The 14,312-nt window shown below is 51.8% G+C and overlaps 1 protein-coding gene across 2 annotated transcripts in view; it reads right to left on the bottom strand.

The window, feature by feature from the left end:
• The window catches only part of LOC144731742 (plectin-like), a 74,386-nt gene that overhangs the window by 42,033 nt on the left and 18,041 nt on the right, over positions 1-14,312 (bottom strand). Inside the window, exon 1 of one of the 2 annotated variants that reach the window (XM_078612962.1) lies at positions 9,489-10,031. The exons of the other annotated variant lie outside the window; for it this stretch is intronic. Within the exon in view, the coding sequence (XP_078469088.1) occupies positions 9,489-9,549 (61 nt within the window). The 5' untranslated portion in view covers positions 9,550-10,031. Of the gene's footprint in view, positions 1-9,488; positions 10,032-14,312 lie in introns of those variants that run through there. 2 annotated transcript variants of the gene reach the window in all.

Here is a 14,312-nt window from a genome sequence, read left to right as displayed (position 1 = left end):
AAAAATAGCTCTTTAGCTCAGTGGGCCTTACCTGGTAAGATAAAAAACACAATCTAGATTTAAAGCTTTCGTGACTACCTAGGTGGCTTTTCCGAAAGAACCAAAGAGTATTTAAAAAACACTGTTTAGTTCGTAAAATAAATGTCCAAATTTTTGTTTCACAAATGTAAATAGATGGCGATTAGCCCACACTGCTGAACTGCCCTCCCCTCGACACCCACGGCAAGAAGGGAGCTTCACGATGTGTGTGCGTGCGGTGATCCACCAACCCTGGCTGCTGCCTTCACAGCGAATCTCTCTCTCTCTGTCTGTACCTGCGAGTGCTGTTGGCCGCAGCGGACGGGCCCTGCCCGCGTGAGATCACGGCCCCTCTAATTCGGTATCAACGATGCCGTGCGGAGGGGGTGGGGGAGTTAGTGGGGGCGCGTGTGAGTCACTCGGAGACATTAAAATGCTGCAACCTGTTCACTTATCCCCGTGTACAAACAGTGCCACGCTCGCGGTGACGTTTAATCCCGTTCATTTTTATCCCTCGCAGCCACTGCGCATTGTGAAATCGAGTGGCTCGATAAAGATAGGAATGTGCGGTGGTGTTTTTGGGGCGGGTTGCGAGGTTTTATTTAGATGTTATATATCGAGAGAGAGCGAGCGAGCGCAGTTAATACGACGTCGGTAATCGTCAACGTCACTGCGCCCATCGCATTCGGTTACCCAGAAAGGTCCTTAGCGAAGCGCCGTGGCTCATTGTGAAGAGGGCCCTGCCCCTTGAGATGCTTGAGCCAGTTGTTGTTGTCGAGAAAAGGGATGCGACGGTCAGCAGCCCACACTCGACACTTGCAATCCAGACATCGGCCGGTTCGATTCCATCGACCGGCGCGGCGTTTGTAACAATGGGGGCAAGTTTCTTAAATTCCTTCATCGCCCCCCTCCCCCCGCCACCGCCTCCTCTCTCCCCAGCAGCATCCCTGCGTGCACTCTGATTAGTCCATCGGCAGACCGCGAGTGGTGGGGTAAAGTGTGGGTACGCACACCACTTTCCACAAACGTCTGAATCAGCCGTAGAAAAGCGGGGGCCCAAACATCAACAACAACAAAACACCCTACAGCTCCATCCGTCGGAGGGGCCCTTCCGCCGAGCAGTCCGCAATTGCAGGGCCTGTGCCTTTTTGTTGTACTGAGAACCGAGGCGCAAACCGTGACGGCACGGGTCGCATGGGTCGACGTGCCGTCTTGGTTTTTACATCGCCGATTGCCCTTGTCGGCGCATCCCGTTCCCAGAATAATATGCCGCGTTCCCCACTTTGGGAACCGTTGATCGGTTCTCGGAACAGGTTACCGGTTTACTTGTTTTATCGTTCAGCAAACCGGAACTCTTCAGGTGATGAAATGCGTTGCCCAGTCTCGAAACCCCCCCCCCCCCCCCACTCTGTTCAGGCGGCGGGGGCAGTTTTTCTTCGTAATGTTTGGCCGCTTCTTTGAAAAACGACATCACTGGAAGAACAAAAAAACAACCTGAAAAGCGTCGTCAAGAGCAAAAGCCATTGATAGCGATATCATAATTAGTTATTGATCCAGGACACGCTGAGGGGTCTTTTTTCAGGAGGGTTCTGCTGCTGCTGCTGCTACGTTGAGGTATGTTGTGTTTGTGTGTGTGTGTAACGTGTCTTTCATCAGATGTTTTCAGCCAGTGAGTGACGACGAGTTTGGCTCGTTGTAGAACGTGGGGAGTGACACCTGGAGCGACAAATTTGCACGTGGCGTTCGAGAGAGCGAGAGAGAGAAAGCCGCCCGGGTCAACACGATTCCACGTCCCACGCTCTCGAGCAGTGATTCTTCTTAACCCATGGGTTGCACGCACCCCCTGGGCGTGCCAGATGCCCCTTTCTGTGGGTGCGAGACGTGGCCAGATTTTCTTTTTAAAAGGTAAATCATCGAAAAGAACAATTAAATGAAAACCCAAACAAATGTCTGACCCTCCCCACCTCTAGGTGCGTGACGTCATTTATGGACGACCCCAAAGGGGGGTGCAAGGCTGCAGCAAAAGATCTAGAAACAATGCAGTCTAAAGCCACTGATGGGCATTACCTGCGGAGTCGGCCCGCTCCACCGGTGGTGCTACACGACCCACGGTTTTGCCCTCCCCCAACCCCCCACCAACGCACTGGCAGCTTCGCGGTGGTGGTGATGGTTGTGCTGGTTGTTGTTGTTGGTGGTGGTGGTGGTGGTGGCGGAGGAGGAGGCTTCTCTCCCAGAACGTTCAACTTGCGGAGGAAACTATCCACTACCCCCCACCGTCATCGCTACCACCGCAGCCGCACGCACGCGGTGGCCTAGAAGGCCCAAGACTGACTCCCCGTACAAAGCTCGTGCCAAAGCTCGTTACTGCAGCTACATACTATTAACATTCCTTCCCTTTATTAATGCTACCCCTATCCCCTCCCTTTGATGCTGCTAATCCTGCATAATGCACGGGCATAATATGACTTTGAAACCCCCCGCCCACCTTCTACGCATTTCACAAGTAGTGACTAATCCCATATCTGCATTTCCCATAAATATGCTAAATTTCTCTTGATATGCAAATTATTTTGTCCAGGCGCTCTTCTCCCTCCAACCCAGCTTAAATATACGCTCCAAGCCTGGGGTGTTTCATTCAGACGCTGTCTTCCCGACAGACCTGTTCTTCACCTGAGGACGGCTGCTTGCGTTGTGGCCGAAACGTCGTGAGAATTATTGTATTATGTTTAATTTTTATTATTTTATTATTTCCCTTCTAGGTGACTTTAACCGAAAGAACCAAGAAGATGACTCGTGCCAAACGTTCTCCAATCCCCACCACCACCACCACCACCCACCCACCCCTCCCCCGCATTTCCTTCCCACACCTTGCTCATAGCCCGCTGTGTTGTCAATCATTTGCAGACGTTGAGGTCTAAAATGGGTGGGATGGGGCGGGGAGGTCAAAAAGGCGGAGGGCATTGCCTTAACAACGCAACACACTCAGAGGCGTCGCCGTTTGCCCAACGCTCGGGGCGAGCGAGTGCTCTTCGCGTCACTGATGTTGGCCGTGAGGAGCGGGAAGTCCAAATTCGGGCCGCCGAGTTCGTGGCTCGATGTGCTCGCCGCTGTGCTACCGCTGCCCCACGCCAAGAGAAACATTAAAATAAAAAACGTTATTTTAAAACTTTTTTTTTAACACGCTTTTATGAAATGTACTAGTAATGGAAAAACTCCACGACTCCAAGAAGTGGCCCCGAAGCTTGCCATAACGTAAGGGGACCGTGGGCAATTACAGCCAACGTCAGTTGACCGTAGACAATAAGACCCAAGCCGAAACATAACATATAAAAAATAATGTTTAAATATATATTTATTATTTTTAAAATGATAGAATATAGTATTGTCATCAGTATGACATAAGTATAACATGTTTGCAGTCGATACCACATTGGAAAGTGGGTTAAAATTGAGTTACAAGATTTTAGGATACAACAACGACAACAACAACAACGACAACAACGACAACAACAACAACAACAGACAGAACGAGTTAAAAGAAAGCGTGTAAACACACAAAGACCCCCGGGGTAAATGTTTGCGAGCACCTGTGAATGCCCGGAACGGCGCACGACGATGCGTGTGGCCAACACCGATCGCGCCCGGCCGCCTTTGTCTCCCCTTTGGCCGATGTTTACACACCTCCTCCAGGTACTCATTTAAGGCTGAATCAACCTAGGGGAGACCCGTGACCGGCTCAAATATTCGCCACTGTTCTATTGGTCGAGAGCGGGAGTTGAATTCGTGTCGCCGGCTGCGCGTTCACCACGATACAAAGACAAAGGTCACCCGTGTAGCCTTTAACAGACTGCTGGGGCGAGTGATGTTAGTGAACACCTATTAAGACCGGAGTAGACACAAACACACACACACGAGGCGATGGCGTGTCCATCACACATCTTCCCACTCTGCACCAGCTACATCATTTGTACGGCCCGCTGACGTGTCTGCCACGGCCGTGACTAAGCGAGTTCTGAATCACCCCGCATCGGTTCCCTCCAAGGTTCGGTCTGTGCCGGATCGCCGTCGTCTCGCTCAGGTGCCCTCATGCTGCCCTCACCTGCACGCGGCAGGGACTCAGCGCACAGCGGTCGAGGCCGATTGATGACTCAGCACTCCGTGACTCACTCGGGTTCACTCGCTCGCTCACCGGCGGTCAGTCACCTCCCTATCGCTCTTCTATCGCTGCTGCTATGGTTACCGTGCCCGTGAACTCCGCTCATTGGTCCACTCGGTCAATCGCCGGTGGTCAGTCGCCTCCCTGTCGCTCTTCTACCGCTACTATGACTACTGCTGCCATGGTTATTGTGCCCGTGAACTCCGCTCACTGGTCCACTCGGCCACTCGCCGGCGGTCAGTCGCCTCCCTGTCGCTCTTCTACCGCTACTATGACTACTGCTGCCATGGTTACCGTGCCCGTGAACTCCGCTCATTGGTCCACTCGGTCACTCGCTCACTCACCGGAAGTCAGTTGCCTCCCTGTCGCTCTTCTATCGCTACTATGACTACTGCTGCCATGGTTACTGTGCCCGTGAACTCCGCTCATTGGTCCACTCGGTCACTCGCTCACTCACCGGAAGTCAGTTGCCTCCCTGTCACTCTTCTATCGCGACTATGACTACTGCTGCCATGGTTACCGTGCCCGTGAACTCCGCTCATTGGTCCACTAGGTCACTCGCTCACTCATCGGCGGCCAATCACCTCCCTGTCGCTCTTCTATCGCTACTATGACTACTGCTGCCATGGTTACCGTGCCCGTGAACTCCGCTCATTGGTCCACTCGGTCACTCGCTCACTCACCGGCAGTCAGTCGCCTCTCTATCACTCTTCTATCGCTGCTACTACCATAGTTACAACCACACAAAAACTAAATAATTCGTAACACTGTGGCCTTAAGTGGGGTAATATATATAAATATTTAATAGGTGACGTTTCGAGCAATGACCCTTCTTCAAAACAAAAATGAAGAATAATACCCCAAAACGTCACCGATTATATTTATATAATTTCAGGGTTCTTTTTTAAAGGTGGCCTCAAACACAGCATGACGGGGAGGTGAGAGGCGCCACGGTGGCTAGGAGATGTTAACTACCTCGCCTGGTATGCAGGACGTCGTGGGTTCGACCCTGACCCTGACGCCTGCTGCTGTGTATTTGACGTTTGCGTGTCTCTCTCTCCCCGTGGTCGGGTGGATTTTTCTCCGGATCCTCCGGTTTTCCCCTCCATATTTAGAATCAACATCACGCGTTTAGAGTCGTTGGCTGCTATAAATGTCCACGTGATGATTCGCCACTTCGTCGAGTCTATCATTTGTGGCAAGTTCGCTTCTGAAAAAAAAGAGCTATATAGTTCAGCGTTCCTTATCTGCTGAAATAAAAAAAAAAAAAATGTTTTTACGTTTAAATAGTTATTAGTGTTTGTGTCATCGCTGTTCGGGTCAGAGAGCTGGACTTTACAAACGACGCTATGGGAAGAGACGAATCGGGCGACCTTTAAATACGGAGAGATGCGGAGCCATGCCAGGCATTCCATTGCAGGATGGGGTAAGTAACTTGGAGATTCGGAAGAGCACGTGCAAGGAAATGGATGTTGATGTGATCAGGGAGTAAGAGGTAGCAATGAGTGGAACCCGGATGCAGGATGGCGGAGGAGGATGATGATGATGATCGTAAAAGCAATTTTGACTCTGGGAATAGACCGTGGCAGGAGAGCGCCGTAGATGCAATCAAGGCGAGGATGAGGTTGTGATGGGTGGGACACGCGTGCAGTGTGGTGGAGGGCAGGTGCACGAGACACCCATTGGAGTCGTACCCAAAGATGAAGGGGAAGAGAAGACCTCAAGTTAGGTAGTGGTGGTGATGGTGATGAAACGGTCAGAGTGGTCCTGTAAGGACGTCCACTTTGCAACAAGCTCCCGTGGTCATTATGGACTCAATGTGAGAAACGCGTGGATCGAGTATTCGCCCGTGTCTGTACGAGTGGACGCTCGGATGTAGACACATACACAGAGACGCACATAGACACAAGCAAAAACCGTATAGCCTTAGCAGTATAGCCTTAGCAGACTGTTGGGGCAAGTGCTGTTGGTGAACGGCACACGAGGGGATGGGTGCCCAGCACCACGCCCGCCGCTGTTGTTTGTCTAATAGTGATGATTACACACCGCACCAGGTACTCATTTGAGATTGAGTCGACCTAGAAATAGACATAGACACACACCGACAGCGTCAGATATGGGCACAGACGTTCGCTTCACCAGCTGATGCGCAGAGGCGCATATAGATTACGGTTGCTGCTGTGCCTCATCATTACGGAGTCTCAGCGCATCCGTGATCAATGAAGGGCACGAACCACGTGGTTTTCCTTTCCACGTAAAAACAACAACCTGGTAGCAGGTTGTTGTTGTGTGTGCTTGTGTGTATAATTATAATTGTGGACAGCAAGTGAGTCGCGCGGTCAGCGCGTTACGCTACGAACCTGGCGACACGAGTTCGATCCCGGCTCACGGCCAAAAGCAGTGACGATTATCTGAACCGGTCCTGGGCCTCCGCTAGGTCGACTCAGCCTCAAATGAGTACCTTGTGCAATGTGTAAACATCAGCACTTGGAGAGACAAAAGCGGCCGGGAGCGGTGCTGGCCACCCGCCCCCTTCATGTGCCGTGCCGGCCTTCATAGGTCCTCGCTAACAGCACTTGCCCCAAAAAGTATGCTAAGTCTATCCGGGGGATCTTTATCTTTGTCAACAGGTGCTCGCTAACTGAACAGAACTTGCCAAAGAGTAGAGCATGTTATGGCTATCCGGGGGATCTTTATCTTTGTCAACAGGTGCTCGCTAACTGAACAGAACTTGCCAAAGAGTAGAGCATGTTATGGCTATCCGGGGGATCTTTGTCAACAGGTGCTCGCTAACTGAACAGAACTTGCCCCATGAGGTTTCGTGGAGGAAGTCGTGCGGCTCTCTGTCTCTGTGATGCCTGCGTGCCCCATTGTGTGAGGCCGTGCGGTTTCACCAAGCCTTGACCTGGCCCCATCCAGCCGTGACCTTAGCTGGCCCGGTTTCAACCTGAAACTCAAACAAATCGCTCGAACGCTAACCTCGCCCTGCTGGGCGGAGCGCCGGTGCGTTGGTTCGCACAGCGAGTTCTCCCTCGAATTCGATTCCCGGCCACGGGCAAGGTTTCGTGGAAAAGTGCAATTTGAATTAATCGGCCCATGTGTTCTCCCCTCGGTCGACTCTTCACTTGCCCCCTGCGGTCCAGACGGTCGGTTCGGGGGTGATCTCTGTGTCTGTGTGTGAGCGTGACCACAGCAGTGAGTCCGCACGGCGGCGTTTTGAAGTAGTCGCCGCCTTTGTCTGTTGTGGGTCGTCTGTGCGGGTGTGTGTGCCTGTTGCCCCGAAAGTCTGCAAACGGCGATATGGGGTGGGTCTTTGTCTTTGTTGACCGAGTGGATAGCGAAGTCACGCAAGCCACGTGTTTGTCACAGAGCAAAGATCCCCCAGCGTAGCCTCGAAGACTGTGGGAGCCGAGTGGAACGGTGGCCGGCTCCACACCCGGCCGCCTTTGTCTCCCCCACTGTTGACGTTTACCCGACCATTCACCACGCCGTACACATTTAAGGCTGAGTCGACTCGTGGGAGACCCAGGACCGGTGCGTTTCGGTCAGCGCTTGCCTCCGAGATCGTCATCCTTGGCAGGGAATCCGAGCCCGGGTGGCCGGCTTCGTCGCTCGGCGCGCTAACCACCTCGCCCACCGCTCCTCGCCCCGCCGGACGAGAGCGCACGCGAACAAACCGAACCGCGGCCACCTCGTGTGTGTGCTCATGGGCTTTACTCGCCACGCTGCATCGCGTCACGCCCCGCCTGTGAACGTCACGAGCGGCTAATGCGCGCGTCACGCGTAGTCCGTGATGCTGGGGGGAAGGGAGCGGTGGCGCTGCGGTTAGCGCACACGGCGCGGCGAATCCGGCAGGCGACCTTGCGACCTGCTGAGCACGATTCAGGTCTTGGGTCATCCCCCCCACTATTCCCACTATTCCCACCCCGGTCCTCTCCTGGGTCGACTCAGCCGTAAATGAGTAACCTGATGCGACGTGTACAAGAGGAATTAGTACTGGGGAGACAAATGCGGCCAGGCCGGGCGTGGTTCTGGTGACATCGAACGCGCCACCATCCCCACAACACCCAACCCGACACCCCCCACCCCCCACCTCGTGCGCGCTTGCCCCAACAGTTTGGAACGTGACACGGGGGATTCTTTTCCTTATGTACAGACTGACACACGGACCCCTATCTGGTTCAAGGCTCTCTCACCTGCACAGCGACTGAGCGTGCGTGTGTGTGCGCGTGCGCGTGTGCGTGCGTGCGTACGTGTGTGTGCGCGTGTGTGTGTGTGCGTGTGTGCGTGCGTGTGTGCGTGTGTGTGTGTGTGCATGTGTGTGTGTGTGCATGTGTGTGTGCGTGTGTGCGTGTGTGTGCGCGTGTGTGTGTGCGTGCGTGTGTGCGTGTGTGTGTGTGTGTGCGTGCGCGTGTGTGTGTGCGTGCGTGTGTGCGTGTGTGTGTGCGTGCGTGTGTGCGTGTGTGTGTGTGTGTGCGTGCGCGTGTGTGTGTGCGTGCGTGTGTGCGTGTGTGTGTGCGTGCGTGTGTGCGTGTGTGTGCGTGTGTGTGTGCGTGCGTGTGTGTGTGCGTGCGTGTGCTACCGGGCTGTCGTCCGTCGTGACAAGAGGGTGCGGTTATGATACACATCGTGAGATGTAGATGTCGAGTTTTTCACGACGATGATGATGATGGTGTTGAAGCTGCAGATGTTTGTGATGATGATGGTGGTGGTGGTGGTGGTGATGTCGTCATTGTAATTGTGACATCGGTGATGGCAATGATTATTGTGTATGTTGGTGGTAGTGGTGATGGTGATGATGATGATGTAGTGGTGTTTACGATTGTGGAGTGGTAATGATGATGATGTATTATTGGTGATGGTGGTGATGATGGTGCAGTGGTGATATTGGTGGTGAAATGACCCAGATAGATTTGTATTTGTGGCGATTATGATCATGATGATTGTTATTACGACGCATTTCCCCGATCATGCGTGATTGACAATGATGCCAGTGTAGTGGTGGTGGTGATGATGGTGACAGTGGTGTAATGATGATGATGAGGGAGTGATGCTGTTGACGGTGTTTGCTAATCGTGTGATGATGAGAATGGAGCGATGGTGGTTATGGTGACAGTGATGATGATGATGATGACCGAGTGATGGTGATAATTCCAGTGATGAGTTGGTCGTGGTGGTTGTAGTAGTGTCACAATGATGCTGATAACACAATGATGCTGATAACAATGATACAATGATGCTGATAACAATGATAACATAGCCACAGCTGATGATGATGTAGCAACTGATGATAATGATGATGGTGTCACGATACCTTGCTTATTGTGTATTTTCCCATCAATCGCTTCCTTCTTCACTTCATCGAGTGCACTCATAGCGTCTTCAGCAGCAGCAGCAGGAACAACACAGGTCCAAACTCAACCCCGCGTGTCGACTAACTTCATAGGGTACAGCGCGCGTGGACTAACACACAGCGCGGGCTAACACGTGGGCTAACACACCGCGTAAACACAGGTGTACTAACACGTGGACTAACACACCGCGTAAACACAGGTGTACTAACACGTGGACTAACACAGAGCGCGGGCGAACACGTGGACTAACACACCGCGTAAACACAGCGTGGAGTAACAGGTGGACTAACACACAGCGTGGATTTGCACCACCCGCAGCTAATCAGAATTCACAGCAGCCCAAACGATTCTACTGAATGCCACAGCAAGCACCTAGGGCTGTCATTCGTTACCAATAAAGCTGCGCTCACGCCAACGAGTTGAAAAACTACCAAATGGATTGCTGGAGGTGCCAGTTTGGTCCGCTACACTGCACTGAGCGCGTAGCAGCTGAAGTCGTGTATGAAGGGTGTGTGTGTGTGGGCGCGTGTGTGTTGGGTGGGGACCCTGTGGGTGGGTGTGGAGTTGTGTATTTCGTGTGTGTGTGTTTTGGTGGGGACGCTGTGTATGTGTGTATGTGTGAATATATGTCACAGGCTATACGGGGGAATCTTAGTCTTCGTATATATGTGGGGAGCGGTAGTGTAGAGGTTAGCACGTTGTGCTCCGAACCCGGCGAGCAAAGGTTCGATTCCCGCTCACGGCCAACACCGGTGGCGATTTTATGAACCGGTCCTGGGCCTCCCCCTAGGTCGACTCAACCTCAAATGAGTACCTGGTGCGGTGTGTAATCATAGCCACTGGTGGAGACAAAGGCGGTCGTGTGCCGTGCGGGCCTTCATAGGTGCTACTCGCTAACAGCACTTGAAGAGAAAATCGGTTTTCCCATTTTTTCTGGCAACAAAACAGCTGTGTTAAGATGTTAAAACACCAAACTGAAACCTTTTACGAGAAATCATGTCTGCGTTAATCACAATACTTGTGATCAGAATGCAAACAAAAAACATACTCTGATAATATTTGCCTTGTCTTTGAAACTGTTTGGTCCACACCAGAGACAGCTTTCTTTTGAGCCTCGTCTCAAAACGGTGTTAGACCAGAAGACGCCAAGAGGCTGTACGCCTTTTGGCGTCCTCTGGTCTAACACCGTTTCAAAGACAATGCATATATTATCAGGGTATGTTTTTTTGTTTGCATTCTGACCACAAGTATTGTGGTTAATACCGACATGATTCCTTGTCAAAGGTTTAATTTTGGTGTTTTAACATCTTAACAACTGTTTTGTTGCCAGAAAAAAGGGGAAAAAACCTATTCTCATATGTTGGTACTGGCAAAGTAGAACTCATAATGTATCACTTAGAGACTCAAACTTAGTAAGTACGGTCCAGTGTGTAAAACACCAGCAGTGGGAAAGACAAACGCGACCGGGCGTGGTGCCGGTCACACTCAGGTACTGGCTAAACAGCACTTGCCCCAGCAGCCTGTGCAGGCTATACGGGGGGGGTAATCTTTGTCTGTGCATGATGGTGCGTGGGTTTGTTTTTGAGTGGGAGTGGTCCTCTATGCGTCCTTATCGCGTCAGGTTCACGAGGCTATTGGCTGTGGGTGCGGCCAGGGTTCGCGTTGTGGCAGCCACGATACACAAAAGACAAAGGTCCCCACCCCCCGTGTAGCCTTCGGCAGACCGTTGGGGCAAGTGCTGTTAGCGAGCAGCACCGCAGCGCTGATGTCTACCCAACATCGCACGAGCTTCTCATTATAAGGCTGAGTCGACCTAGGGGACGCCCGTGACCGGTCGAGACATTCGTCAAGAAACATTGGCCGTGAGCCAGAATCGAACTCGAGTCGGCGGGTTCTTAGCGCACAAACGCACAGACACGCACGCGCGCACGCACACGCAGCTACACGCGGACAACAACGCACAGGCACGCACGCGCCCACCTTCATGACGACGCAGCGGTCACACCGAAACAACACACACGCACAAAGGTGCCCCGTGTAGCCCTAACAGACTGTCGGGGCAAGTGCTGTTAGCGAGCAGCACCTATGAAGACCCCCACGTGACACAGACACGCACACAAAAGAAAGACAAAGATCCCCCGTGTAGCCTTAACAGACTGTCGGGGCAAGTGCTGTTAGCGAGCAGCAGCTATGAAAACCCGCAACGGCACACGAGGGGGTGGGTGGCCAGCACCACACTCGACCGCCTTTGTCTCCCCAGTGGCGATGTTTACACAGCGCCACCAGGTACTCATTTGAGGCTGAGTCGACCTAGGGGAGGCCCAGGACCGGTTCAGACAATCGTCACCGTGGTGTTGGCCGTGAGCTGGAATCGAACTCGCGAAGCGGGGATCATGGCGCAGCGTAGCGCTAACCGCTACACTAATAAAATAAACCCCACACAGACACACACACACGTGCGGGATGACTAATCATGCTCTCCACCTCCTACCTACCAACCCCCAGACCGCTACCGCCCCGTACCCTTGCGCCAACGCCCGGGGTATCCCCCCACGACGATCGTCCCGTGCGGGAGGTCACCCTGGCGAGTCGCCCCATCCCCCACCCCCCCCCCCTCCCAGTTTCAGTTTCATTTATTAGGATTTACCCTGTGAGCCATTCGGCTCTTGATTTGGGTTCAACCGCAACAAACAATACAATTACAAGATACACCTAAAATTAATTGTACGCAAATCTAAACATCGCATTAAGTAAACAATAAAATAATTACAGAAAAAGCACAACCCGTCCATGCTGCGTACAAAAAGTGCCAAAAATTCCCCGTCTCCCCCTCACCACCCCCCCCCCCCCCACGCGTCCCCTTCACCTGCAGTGGCGCCGCTACCGAGTGTGGTGCAGGCGGTGCAACTGCCACCCGGGTGGACCCCCCCTCCCCCACGGGCTTGCTTGGCGGTGATCCACCAACCCTCGAGGCTGGATCGACAGCGCTGAGTGACAGGCGGCCACGTTCAAAGTTCAAAGTTCATGTATTAGGTATAGCCCTGTGAGCCATTCGGCTCTTGAATCGGGTGCAACCGCAATAAACAAAAAAACATGAACAAGAAAACATCTTAAAGGGAATATGTGACTAAGTGCAAACAGAAAATCCAAGAAAAGACAGCAAAATATTGCAGAAAAATCACCGTACACCAACGCTGTGTGCAAAAATCCCAGTTGGATGCAAGTTAAACAACAACAACAACAACCACAAGACAACTTAGATAAAGGCAATCAGTCTAACTCTGTACTACAACAAACAAACATGGCCAAACATGGCAGCAGCGCAGCCACCACCTCCCGTCCCGGTGCAGTTGCACCGCCTGCACACCCCATAGCGACCCCACTGGCTCATGCCAACGTTAGGGTTAGAGGTAGTCAGGGCTGGACGAGGCTTGACTAATGATTGTGAGGATGAACCCTAAATGGGTCTGCACTGCGCTATGAACATTGGCAGACCCGTGGAGTTGTTTTTTTGCCACTCACGGCTAACATCAGTGGCGAGCGACAGAGGAGAGGGCCCTCGATTCTGCCCACTGACCAGCGTGGTGAAGTATGGTCAAACAAACCCGCATGAGCGGCGCGGGGAAGGCCTTTGTCCGGCGTGCAGAGGGGGCTGTGAGCGAGCGTTTTGTTGTGTCGGAGCGAGATGTTAGGGGCCTCCGCACAGGAGATGGAGCGTTCGATCGCTGGATCGCGAGAGATCGCAACGGCTTGCGGATGCTTTCACCTGGGGCTGAACGGTTCATCGATTTCAAATCGCAATTTGAAACAATGCGATTAGCAAATCGCAAAGGCTGCGATTTTTTGCGATTTGAAAAGTCCTCTTACTTTCTGATTGGAATTATTTTATTTTGTATTATTATAACTTTATTTATTTAACTTAACAATTGTTCTATGTTAGATTATTCTATTTCCATTAAAACTTTTTTTTATAAATACGTGTTGGAAGCAATTAATATCTTTTAAGTTCTCATCCTTGCATTAGAATATATCGAGCAGTTCATATTTTGATGGTATCATATGGTAATGCTCCATCACATGTTTTAAATCTATTACACAGTGAATATTGAACTGAAGCGTGACTTAAAACAAATTTAATCGCAAATCAAATCGCAATCGCAATATCTGTCAGAAAAGTCGCAATTAGATATTTTCCCCAAATCGTTCAGCCCTACTTTCACCCAGCAGTCGATTTACGTTGGCACCTCCAATTAGCGCGGTTGACTACGTACGGTGCGAAAGAAGTTCAACATACCGTGCATACATTAATGGCTTGCTGTAGACCAGGGGTGGGGAGCGTCCGACCCGCGGGCCGTATCAGACCCGCGAAATCATTTGTGTCTGGCCCTGCCAAGGCAACCGCAGGCGGGACTCGAAAATCAATAAATCTCGGAGCAAACCTGGAAAAGCAGTTGCGAGTAGCAACATCGTCAACACCAGCTAACATCAAACGCCTCGCCAAAGAGAAGCAGTTCCAGCCATCACATTAGGGGTGAGTTAATGAAATGTTGGATCAAATATAACAGGCAAATTTTTAAGTTGATAATTTTTCATGGCCCGCGAATGATGTTATAAATATCCAAACGGCCCTTGGCAGAAAAAATGTTCCCCACCCCTGCAAGTGTAGACGATGGTGGTTAGTCGTGTGCCCTCTGGTGGCAAGAGCCGGGATGATGAATCCTCAATGAGTGTGATTTAAGTTTTGTTGTCGATCATATGGTGCGGCTCTCACCTAGGTCAACTCA

The sequence above is a fragment of the Lampetra planeri genome, chromosome 2 (genome assembly GCF_965212315.1).
Source record: "Lampetra planeri chromosome 2, kcLamPlan1.2.h2, whole genome shotgun sequence".
Classification (NCBI taxonomy): Eukaryota; Metazoa; Chordata; class Hyperoartia; order Petromyzontiformes; family Petromyzontidae; genus Lampetra; species Lampetra planeri.
The sequence above is the reverse complement of the archived record's forward strand: the minus strand, read 5'-3'. Positions and strand labels throughout refer to the sequence as shown.